This window comes from Neolamprologus brichardi, chromosome 6 (assembly GCF_056152115.1).
Source record: "Neolamprologus brichardi isolate AB-2024 chromosome 6, ASM5615211v1, whole genome shotgun sequence".
In the NCBI taxonomy this organism is placed as follows: domain Eukaryota; kingdom Metazoa; phylum Chordata; class Actinopteri; order Cichliformes; family Cichlidae; genus Neolamprologus; species Neolamprologus brichardi.
Genome location: NC_142109.1, coordinates 18,556,028 through 18,567,883, shown reverse-complemented (window position 1 = coordinate 18,567,883; position 11,856 = coordinate 18,556,028). Strand labels below are relative to the sequence as shown.

Sequence of the window (11,856 nt, the reverse complement as noted above, 5' to 3'; positions counted from 1 at the left end):
AAATTGTGCAACAAGCTCATTTCCAGAGCTCAAGCTGAAACACTGAGATGTCTCTGTGTCTCTTTCAAATTATAATCAGTCACTGCAGTACAACAATACACCGAGGAGAGTGGAAGAATTTCACTTCTCCTCTGGGTTACTGTCTGAGGTTACTTCAGATTTTCTTTCAATTATCATCCATGTAATTCCTGTTCAGGGCTCTGTGAGGCAGCTGTTGTATAGAACTTGGGCCACGGTCCAAAGACATGCAGTTAGTGTGGTAAGGTTAACTGGTGATTCCCCCTGCAACAGACTGGTGAGCAGTCCAGGGTGTATCCCGCCTCTCACCCTGTGGCAGATCCGATCAAAAGGGCAACCATTTAGTCACAATCTGCAGTTGCTCACAGCTGAGTCTGTCCACAGTTGGACGCTTTTTCTGTTGAGTCGATTTAATGTAAGTTTGCTCGGCTATCGTCGAGATAGTGGTGCATGAGATAAGCCCTCTTGTTGGATCCCCAGAATTTTTAACATTTTTCAACTATATACAAATATAGACAAATTGTTCAAATAAGTCACTAGGCAACACATTTCTCTATTAATACTCGTGTATTTTTGTTTGGATTTTTTTTTTTTACAAAATTGCAATTTACAGGAAAAAGAAACTGTGCTGACTGCAGCGCAAAAGCAAAAGCATTTCTGTACTGTAGTTGTAGAAAAAGAAACAGTCCTCCAGCCAAAGTCGCATTATCAGAAAGAGTGAACGACACTCCTGATGAGACCCGTTCCTACAGAGATGTACAGACATGATGGTGGTGGAGCGAGAAGATTACGCACATCATTTGTTCAGTATGGCGAGATTTGGAGTTAAAAAAAACAGGTGCGACGCTCCTCAGTCTGTATTCAAGAGTTTAAAGGGACCAGTTTTACTACTTTGGATAGATACACGTGCAGAGAACATCATCAGTCCAGTCCAGGGCGGCTAGTTTTCTTCCTTGGATCATTTCTTAGCCTTGCCTTTGCCCTTGCCTTTACCCTTCCCAGAATCCTCCTTCTTCTCCTTGTTTGACTCCTTGGTGGGTTTGGCCTTCTTCTGCTGCAGGGAGGAACAGAAATGCATGTGTGAGAAATATACAGAAAGGTGAACTTAACACTTATAATGATCCCAGAACTTGAATGTACTCACCTTAATCATAGCGTCTGCTTTGAGCCCCTCTCCTTCGTCTTCAGACTCCGGATTTTCCTGGCTCATTTCCTCCCCTCCCTCAAAGTCCCCTCCCCCACCACGGCGGCCTTTCTTCACCACTTGCAGGGAGTATGGTGTTAGGTGGACCTCTTTATTGTATGCCCGTGTAAAGGCGGCCTTTACCTGGAAGGTGACAACGACAGGTGTCAAAACTGGCTGGTTGTTGGGACGTAAAGACGTCCAGTTCTGTTCTCATGAGTTGCAGAGATTGACAAAGCAATTTGAGATCATTCACGTCATAACTTTGGTTTTAAAGGTACTTTTTGTAATTCCCTTCTGTAGATTTTTAACAACATTTTCACCACCACCAGGGGGCAGCATTTTACTAGTGGGTGTATATAACTGCTTTTAGTTAAAGAATGTTTGAGAATTTTACAAAAACTACCTTTAATACAGGGACATCAAACTCATTTACATCATAGGCAACATACATAATTTGATCTACATTGGACTAGACCAGGGAACCATTTAATCCATTTAAAAACCATTTAATATGAGGAAAAGAAGTGCGATTTCAACAGGACATCTTAGCTTTTCTACATAACAAATGTGTATTATAGAAAAAGTTCTGGAAGCTCTTTGTCTTGACAAATGTTTCAGTGGATATTTCTATAGGAGCCTCAGTAGTAGAGGTCATTATCAGTAGGAAAAGTTGTAAAACTTAAAATACAAAAACCAAAACAGTTAAATGTTGCCGCCTCCTCACCTTGGAGTCCAGTTTGGAGTAGGGGTCGGGCTGTCCTCCCCAGACGCTGATCTCCATGATGCTGTCCACGTCCTCCTTGATGAGCTGATAGTCGTCCAGCAGCTGCACGGCTTCGGCAGCGCCCTCCGCTCCGTGCTTCTGGAGTGGATTTAGAATCGCCTGTCGCAGGTAGTGCAGGTAATCCAGGTTGACCGCCTGTTTGCTGCTCAGTGTCCTGAAAAGAGCCAAGCAGATAAAATAATTCACTGGTGCAGCAGCAGTTTGAGCTCAGCGATGTGTTAAAAGCATCATTTTAAGATGATGAAGAAGAAACACTGACTTTAAACCCATGTGCGAGGACAGCTCCTGCACGATGCGTGAGTGTTTATTGGTCGAGGAGTTCTTGCCGAGCCAGCTGGGGAAGATCGGGAATTGATTCATGTAGCCTCTCATGAGCTCGCCTGGTAACACACTGGCATAAATGGCCTGCAAATATGCACACAGACAAACACAAACACAAGAAGAAGTATGATCAGTGGCTTTCATCAGAGAAGCACCTGTGTATGCATCCCACAGGGAGCCTTTATCAACGTTCAAGGCTCACTGAGCGGCTACTGTCCTGTTTTTCACGCTCTCATGATAAGCTAGCTGCTGCTTTCACTATGATTAAAAGAAAATCTAGCAATGCTTTTGTTTGTGTGTGTGTGTGTTACCTGGGTGGGTAGCAGTGACCAGTTTTGTCCTGAGCGGATTCGTCTATCCACCAGATCGCCATCACAGATGGAGTCAGCCGTCTTACTGAGCAACACCAGGTGGGACTTCAGATTGCCACTGCCAAAAAAAACAAAGGAAACGAGCAAATTTAAAATAAAAGTTCGACATCTTGGTCAATTTTACGCATGGGATGAAGCAGGTGGCCTCTCTCACCCTGCAGCAGCTGGGCGCACGTGCAGGTAGTTCTCCTGGACGAACAGCGGCGCCAGCGAGTAGTCGTGGAAAAAGAGGTCCGACTTGTCGATGAGGCTCATGCGGGCCGACTCCTCCCCCGAGGCAAACACCTTCCTGCAGACGTCAAACGGCCCGAGCTTCATGTCCTTGCGTGCGCTGGCTGCGTCGGACTTGCACTGGTCGTACGTCATCACCTTGTCCTTGGCTGACCACATGCTGAGATTGTGGATCACCTAGAGAGAAAACAGCCACAGTGGTAAGGAGGTAACCACAGGACAACCATCTCAGGCTTGTTATGAGTTGACGCTTTGATTTCTTTACCTGTCGGACATCCTGATTGGAGGCTAAAATGATTTCGTTAAGAGCTGGGGGCGGGATCCTGATTCCCTCCTTGAAAGCCATCGACATCATGGCTCCCTGAGAAATGAAGAAGTAAGCGCGACTGTCATAGATGCTGTTTGCTGTGGTTTCTCTGGGTGACTGAAACTCTAGCGTTTATCACTCTGTCACTTAGCACAAACCCAACTCCAAAAGCAGCTGGGACACTGGATTACATATAGATAAAAGAAAGAGGAAACTATTTAAAAACCTCACTAATAAAATCCACAATAAAAGAAAACACAATTAAACACAGAAAACATCTCAAATGTTTAAACTAAGCTTATTTTGAATTTGATGGCAGTAACAAAAGTCAAAAGTAAGTGGTACTAAAAAGAAACATCTGGAGGAACATTTAGCAACTAATTGGATTAACAGGAAAAAGGTCAGTGACATGACATCACCAATCTGCAGAAAACTGCAGAACAATTTTAGAATAATGGTCCTCGATGCAAAATTATAAAGAGTTTGCGAATATTATCATCTACAGTTAATCTCGTCAAAAGATTCTGACAATCTGGAGAAACCTCTGTGCACGAGGACAATGCCAAAAATCTTCAGGCTCTCGCATTAAAAAACACACAAGTTCATCATGCAAAGCTCTGATTAGTGTTTGCACATCTGGAAAGGCACCATCTATACTGAAAGCTATATATAGGACATATGTGTGAGTACCTTGATTTGTTCCACTCGAGGTCTCTGGAAGCGGAGATCGAAGCAGTAGTTGGCCAAAGATCTAATCTTCTGGTGGTTCCGATCGTTGCACATGCAGATGATGGGGATCTTTGAATTTTTAATAAGGCCGATCATTTCCTACAGGAGCAGAAACACATCAATATCGAAGAAACAACAGAAATAAACCAATAAGCATGTGATCTAAAGGTCAGCTGGAGAAGTCTGAGGATCAGACTGAACTTCTATTTTCTGTTGCAGTTGCTCAGTCGACCATCAACCAGCGCTGAAACCTGTGAGTGCTTATTTTCCACATTTCCCTAATCCAAAACTTTTAACTTATAAAAGTTAAGATCTCTACAGTCTGTAAAAAAAAAAGCCGTCATTTACCTGAATTCCTCCACGGTCCTCGTTACCAGCCATGCCGTCGACCTCGTCCATGATCAGCACGTGTTTACTGCTCACTGTCTGCGACGTGCCTGCAAAACGCCAAGAAACAAGAAGAAGGTTTAAGTGTCACTGATTAATCGTTTGTTGTTATGTTATGTTAATTTATTAAAAAGTTTGTCCAGCATGCACTTCATAAATATTGTAAAAGCACAGCCAGAGTTGCTGTTTAAGAAAAAGTGGAATAAATGAGCTCTTATCTACTTTAATGGAGAAGTCGCTGCTGTACCAGAACAACAACCACATCTGTTTACCTTTGCTGTTTTAATAAGAGACACCGGCCTGTGCACAGACTGCGTGTCATTTTTAATCACTTGTATAAAGGCAGTTGAAAACTGGAGTGACCTTTGTAGAAGTTCTCTATGCTGGTGTTGTTCAGCGACTCGGCGACGACCTCCTTCAGGCTGTTTTTGCTGCGAGTGCAGCTGGCGTTCATCTCCACATAACTGAAGCCCAGCTCCTGCAGGACGACACACAGACGCAGTGAACGCGAGGCTGAGATTAGAGCGGCGTGCTCAATACGCACACAGACTGCTCACAATAAATCTGTGTGTGTGTTTTCACGCTGACCTCGCAGACCAGGGCAGCCGTGGTGGTCTTTCCCACCCCCGGCGGTCCGGAGAGCAGAGCGGCTTTGAATCCTGAGCCATCATCTTTCCCTCCAAACTTACCAAACCGAGCCGCTGCATAGAAGAAAGCAGAAAAGAACACACGCAGACTTCAGCACAGACGGGTTTGAAAAGCTGAAATCGACCAAAAACAAATCACGTTCAGTCTTCTGCTACCTGCTGGTTTGCCGCTGCCGTGGTTTTTGTACCAGTTCTGCAGCCAGCGCAGCAGCTTGTTTGCACAGCTCTGGTCCCCCTGCTGGCCAATCACAGCCTTCAGAGAGCGTGGACGGTACTTGTCCACCCACAGCAGGCTGCCACCCTCTTCTGAGGGTGATGGGGATGATTGTTCTGGGACAGAAGAAGAAGAGGTAGAAGAGGAAAGGCCCAGCTCCCTTCGCGCAGTTTGACCCGAGCCTCTCCCGGGTGGAGTCCCACCGTCTCTGGTCTTGGTACCGCGGCCTTGTGCCTGTCCCGTCTTTGAAGGGCTCGGGGTGTGAGGTGACCTGGAGTTACCCTTAGAGGGAGAGATCTTCTGGGCCTTCGGGGTGCTCTTTGAAGCCTGGCTTGGAGGCGTCTTGGTCTTTGTGGTTTTGCTCTATGTGACAAAAGCAGAGGGTATAGAAACCCAGCGGAAATGGGTAACATTCATCTTTTAATGTAAAGCGTTTAATCCGAGAGCAGAAATGAGCAGCTGTGACACAAGATAAGTTTATACACATATATATATATATATATATATATATATATATATATATATATACTTTTTTAGTTTAACTGATGTACAAAAGATTAAATTGTACATTACAGGATATTTTTCAATACTGACCTCAGCTTCCGCAGCAATCTCATACTTGGACTTCTTTCCTGGTTTGGTTCCGATCAGCTCCAACAGACCGTCTTCGTCGAGGATCTGGGTGCCGAAGCTCTCCGCCTGAGAAACGCAAGAAACAAAACTATGAAGCAAAATGTTTCACGTGTGTGTGGGAAAAATAGAGGATAATAAAGAAAAAAGGAGTGATTTTTATTATCATTTTCTGCCATTTTTTCGTATCTGGAGCTCAAACTGTTTATCCTTAAAGTCTATCTTAATATTCTTATTGAATTTCCTTATTTTCTATCATATGTATTGATAAAGTACTCATAACACACATGATCGGTGCTGGAACAGCTAATCCCTGTGAGATAAAAGCTCGGGCTTCAGACAGTTTTTTCTATTGATGTCAAATCCTTTAATATGGTGATGCATTCATGTCCAAAGAGATCTGTCAGACAGTCTGGTTTCAAAGAATGCCACGCTAATCACCTTCTCCAGCTTCGATGCACCGCTGTCTCGGCCCTGAATCAGGTAGGTGGTCTTCTTGCTGACGTTGCCCGTCACCTTGCCTCCGTAGCGTTCGATGAGAGATTTGGCGTCTTCTCTCTCCATGGACTCGAGGACGCCGGTCAGGACAAACACGCAGCCCTCCAAACAGTTTTCTGCTCCCTGGAAAACACAAACCACGCAGGCAGTAAAGCAAAGGCAGTGCAAGCTTGCTGGCCAGCTGAACGATGGCGTCTACAGTGAGCACAGGTTACCTTCGGGATTTCCTTTGAGCCCAGAGCTCGTGGTCCATCTCTGTTCAGGAAGTTCCTGTAAGCTGAAGAGTTGGCCTTCTTCTTTTCTTGGTCGTCAGGGCTTGTGCTCGTGCTCTGAGACAAAGGCAAATAATCTGGGTTTTAAATTGTTTGAAGTGGATATTTTTATCTATATGCTCAGGTTTTTTCTTCCTCTGATCTGATAGGTCGTCTGTGTGGCTCACCTCTGGTTTCTTGGGAGAAGTCTTAAGTGTGGTGGGCGTGGTTCCAGTTTTGGGGGTGAACGTCTTCTCTGAGATAGATGAAGCGTGGGGCTCCTTTTTGGGAGAAATTTTCATCTTAGTAGGGGTTTTGCTCTTCACCCCTTCGTTCTTGTCATCATCCTTTTTCTTCATCATGGCCAGTTTGGAGCTGGCTTTTACAGGATTTGTGGTCTTTTTGGGAGACGGACTAACCACATCTTCAGACACGCTGGTGTTCGAGCTGCTCCCAGGGGCGTCTGTGGCTTTCTTTTTGGGGCTCGTGGTCAAGACTTGTTTTTCATCAGAGCCTTTGCGAGCCTGGATGGTTGGGAAGACAAAAGAAACAAGACTTGAAATAAACTTGAGACTTTAATTGCACAAGCCTTTTTAATGCTTGCAGCCTTTACCTTCTTCGCTTTTGGCTCATCATCCAGCATGGCCAGCGTTCTGGCAAACTCCTCATCCTCGTGGACCTGTTTTTCCAGCTGAGAGTGAAGCAGCAAAAACATGAGAACAGCAGAAGAGCTGTAATGAACTACGGTCACAGCCATCTGTCAATTTACTGAGCAGCTCTAATTCAAAGTCAAATAAACCAGCAGCGGCTGATCAGCCTACCTCCATGTCCTCTTCCATCTGCAGCTGCCTGGCAATTTCCTCATCGCTTATCAGGTCGTCTGTGAGAGTCGGCTGAGGAGTTTTTTACAAAGGATCGTTACTGAGTCATGAGAGGATGAGTAAAAAAACAAGGAAACACACACAGAAGTAATGCCTCAGTACTCACAGCCTTTCGTTTGGTGCTGGCTACCAGCTTCTTGTCCGAGCGCTGAACACTCGCGCTGCCAAAGTAATCGAGTACTGATGTGGGGGTGTGTTTGGGCTGAGGGAGCGGAGCTGACTTTGGGGTGGAAGGCACAGGAGGAGATTTTGGTGTGGTTTTGCCCTGGGTGGAGGGAGACTTCCCCGACTGTTTGGCTTCCGGACGAGAGCTCGCGGCGTTCGCTTTTGTCGTTTTTGCGGCGCCGTTCTGTTTGGATTTGGAAGTTTTCTTCAAGGACTGGAAGTTGTCGCTGTCCGAGTCTACAAGCAGAACAGAGAGGCCTCCTATCACGCGTTTATAAAAAAAAAAGACATTTTTCCTTTAACGCTGGGGTAAGAGCACATCTGAAGCATCACCTGTTTCAGAGACGTACTGCACGGGATCTTTTTTGTTCGTCTTCGCTTTCTCTTTGGGGGATTTCGACTTCCTCACTGGCTCCTCCTCATCTGAGTCTGAGCACAAACACAACGTATCACTAGAACCCTGCACAGAAACGGGCTGCAAGGCTCCAAGAAAAACTCAAAGTGGAAGGAATCATGAAGAAAGATGGGCATGTGAAGATTTTGAAAGAAAACCTCAAACAGTCAGCAGCAAAACTGGGTCTGGTTCATCGCTTTGTCTTCCAACACAACAACGACTCAAAACACACGTGAATCCTGGTGAGGAACTACCTCCACATTACTGACTGAAGTGCACAAAACTCAGACTTATTGAAAATCTGTGGGGTGAACTGAAATCCATCCAATCTGGAGGAGCTTGAGAGATTAGGTGAGGAAGAATGAGCTGTGATTGGTTGGGAGATGTGTGAGACTGTTGAAAACTACAACATTTTGACCCTGCTAGTTCTTCTGCGTCTGAGAGGGTGAAAATCCAACTTTCATAGGGGGCTAATAATTCTGTCCTCATCTAAATCTACAATCTATTTCCATTCATCTTTGGATGAAAATATGAGGCTAAATACTTTGTAAACTTTTGAAAATGTGTGTTATCTTTTTTTTTTTTAAATCCAGATGCACAGAAGAGCCTGAGGATGCTGCAGGTCTCTGAGTCCCCGCATACATCTCATCAAACCCCCAAACAGCAATAAACTACATTAAAGTAATGTATTTTAACAAATCCTTTAAAAACCTTCAGAAAAATAACAATGCTGTGACACCGAGACATCACTGTGGAGGAAATGCCTACCCGAGGCTATGACTGCGTGCTTCTTTCGTTTTTTCTCCCCATCCTTGCGTTGCTCCTCAGTTTTTTTGCTTTTGACCTACAGAACACGAAACCACAATAAAGCCGGATAAACAGGATGAAGAGGAACAGATAAAGGAGACAAGGAGAAGGGGCAGCTCCTCACCTTGTTGGCCTCTTTCTTCTTCTTTTTCACCTCCTCGTCCGTTGACGAGGAATTCTTCTTCTTCTTCTCCTGTTTGTCATTTCCGTTCGGGGCAGGTTTCTGCACCGCAGGCTTAGCCGACGTCGGTGCAAAGAACCGCCTGATGTCCTGCACACACAGAAGAGTACAAACTGTAAGAATTACAGAATTACGTAAAAGGAAAAAACAGGGAAAAAAATCACTTTTATCAAAACTATACAACATCCTGACAGCCCTGGAGACTCATAATGCAGTCAAAGTGCCTGGGAGTAGGAGCTACGAATCCAAAACTATTTCATTCTTTGACATCTCAGTGAGACTTTGTATCCTTCCATCCTACCCCATCCACATCTTTGTAGCTCAAGCACATAATCTCATTTTGCAAATTAGAAAAGATGAATTTCACAGCCAAAGGCAGCTATATTCATTTTTTCCCCAAAAGTGGAAATCTTTTATTATTTACCAATCTTGTCTGTAGACTAGCTCACTTATTTTATACCTATTTGTAGTTATTTTGGTTCCCCAATAACTTATTTTACTTAAATCCATTTTATTATGCTTACTCAGATACATAAATTAATACCGGCTGGCTTGTCTTGATAATTGAATGAAGCCATCCTCTTCACTCTGCTGCTCCCATTAGTGGACATAACCACCATCTGTCACACCAACCCTCTGCATGTCCTCAATACATCTATGAATGTTCCCACATCCTGTCACTCCCAGTGAAAATCTTAGCATAAGGACATTTCCTTATGCTAGGTTTTATGAGTTTACACCACGAGTCAACTTTTGATTTTGCATCAGTTAATTTTGCTTTTTTTTATCTTTAGTTTTATTTAAGTGAATTAAAATCACCTTATTGACACCCAAACAAAAACAAACGTATTCAAAGTCAGCTCAGTCTTTTCACTCATGCCACAGATGTTGCTGCTTCACTGTAGCCTGCAGTGCAGCTGTGAGGAAGCATCTGCACCTGTGTGTGTCCTTCTACACCCACTGCTTTATGGTTTTCCTTTAAACTGTCACCCCTCTGCATGTTAGTCAGTGTGCTTCCACAGCAGACCGCACAGCTACACAAACTACAAACTGAACGCTCTTACACTTCACAGATTTCACCTTCTTCACCTGCTGCTCAAAGCTTTATCTGAACCAAAGGACTGAAGTTGATCCTCTTTAGCAGGAGCTAACTGCGCACTGCGCTTCTTCATCATCATCATCATCAGTAGCAGCAGCAAGGTTTAACCACACAACAGCATCATTTCCTCCATATTTACCCGCTGTGTTTATGCACACAGGCTCCAGTTTGAGTGAAAAAGCAGCTGAAATATGTCACGTACCATTGTGAACGCGCTTTCTCGCTGTGTTGGTCTGTTATCAAAAAAAAGTAAGAAAAAGCTTCAACTGCTTGGCGCGAAGCAAGAGTCCGCGGTCGCCTGGAAATGACGCTCCGGCAGCTGGTTGGCGTGCGTCACCGCGTCACCACGATGACGTTTTTTTATTCGACTAAAGAAAACCTAAATGGTTTGGAGATATGTCAAGATAAATAAAATAAAAAGTTTAAAACAATAAATAACAAAAAATATTTTTTGTTGTGGTATAAATTAACAGATTTTTTTTTTTTTTTGCATTAATTTCTTATTGTGAAGAATTTCCGGTAAAATCTGCGCGCTTTTACCACTGAAAGCAATGAGGTGTATCACTGATTTCATAATACTAGTGTAATGCTCAACTTTCATATCCATAATTGTAGAATTGAAAGTAAAATAAATAAATATATGAACTAAAATCAAACTCAAAAAATGACCACAATACATATGGTTTGAGCAATCAATACAAAATAAAAATAAACTGTAGTGTCTGCACTGTTTGAATATTGTTTAAAACCTGAATAACCTACAGATTTTAACTAAAAATGCAAATACAAATAAAAAAAAACAAAACTACTCTCCTGGAGGAAAACACTCTTGTATTTAAACGTGAGACTTTCACACAAACCAAACATGGTGAGTTTATGAAAACCTTCAGGTTAGGTATTTGAGTTCCTCTGGTTTTAGAACAGGTTGTCTGTTTGACTCCTGGTCCACCTGAAGATGTTCCTGAGGTCAGACAAACACCTCACACATCAAACCACCTCAGTCTGTGTGAGACTGAAGTATCAGCACTGTGAGGTGTCTGAAATGCTAAGAACAAAAAGTAAAAATCTAGGTAACAAATGTGACATTTTTTTCAGCAAGTCTTAGGGTTACATCTTTTGCTTTTAGTAGTCTGTGTTCGTTTACATATTCAAAATTAAAACTTGCCATTCTGGCAACAAACCAGTGGATGTGCTATAAACTGAATTACTTTGGTCCTCAAGAAATCTCAGTATTTTCACAAGCTCCTCAGTGAATCTGATCCATCAGTTTTATTGTTATTATAATGAACTACAAGGAAAAACTGACCATGAACTTAGCAGAAATTTAACAAAAACAGTATACTGGTATAAGTAAAAGAAATCTTCTGTTTTGGGGGCACAGTGTTGTAGTGTTTAACACCGTCGCTGAGCATGATTGCCAGCATTCTGTCCACGATGTCCTTTGCATCTCACCCTGTGACAGCAGGGATCCAGCCCATTCACAGCTCTTAAGTTCATTGCAATTACAATGATGTCTGTAGTTTTAGTATTCAAAACCTGGCTGGTGAAACAACCTCTAACAAGCACTGTTTGATTATTAATATTCATCCTGAATTTCTTAAATATTTCCTCTGAAACAGAACAACTCAAACAAACAGTGAAGCTAAACTAAAACAAGGAAATCCACTGAACAAAGTGAAAATAAAAAATCTTCAAATCCTAAACTTCTGATGATGGGTAGAACTACACCAGTGACTCTCATTTGTGTGCAATTTA

At 43.2% G+C, this 11,856-nt stretch overlaps 1 protein-coding gene across 1 annotated transcript; it reads right to left on the bottom strand.

Moving 5' to 3' along the window:
* Positions 1-566: 566 nt before the first annotated feature.
* On the bottom strand, positions 567-10,416 carry rfc1 (replication factor C (activator 1) 1). The gene is made up of 23 exons (XM_006787254.2): positions 10,304-10,416; positions 8,946-9,092; positions 8,783-8,858; positions 7,954-8,049; positions 7,562-7,857; positions 7,396-7,467; positions 7,188-7,265; positions 6,763-7,098; positions 6,539-6,652; positions 6,267-6,446; positions 5,790-5,894; positions 5,138-5,558; positions 4,923-5,035; positions 4,698-4,812; positions 4,296-4,384; positions 3,909-4,046; positions 3,177-3,272; positions 2,835-3,088; positions 2,621-2,738; positions 2,248-2,393; positions 1,929-2,142; positions 1,163-1,345; positions 567-1,072 (listed from the first exon to the last, which is right to left on the bottom strand). The coding sequence occupies exons 1-23, from the start codon at positions 10,304-10,306 to the stop codon at positions 977-979; spliced, it is 3,486 nt and encodes a 1,161-aa protein (XP_006787317.2). The 5' UTR covers positions 10,307-10,416; the 3' UTR covers positions 567-976.
* Positions 10,417-11,856: the final 1,440 nt, after the last annotated feature.

What these genes read in the sequence shown, in the direction of transcription:
- rfc1 (XM_006787254.2), bottom strand. An exon ending in CATAGAGAACTTCTACAAAG is followed by an intron (nt 4,385 to 4,697) that starts GTCACTCCAGTT and finishes GGCGTTTTGCAG; the next exon opens with GCACGTCGCAGACAGTGAGC. An exon ending in AAGCAGACGCTATGATTAAG is followed by an intron (nt 1,073 to 1,162) that starts GTGAGTACATTC and finishes TCCTCCCTGCAG; the next exon opens with CAGAAGAAGGCCAAACCCAC.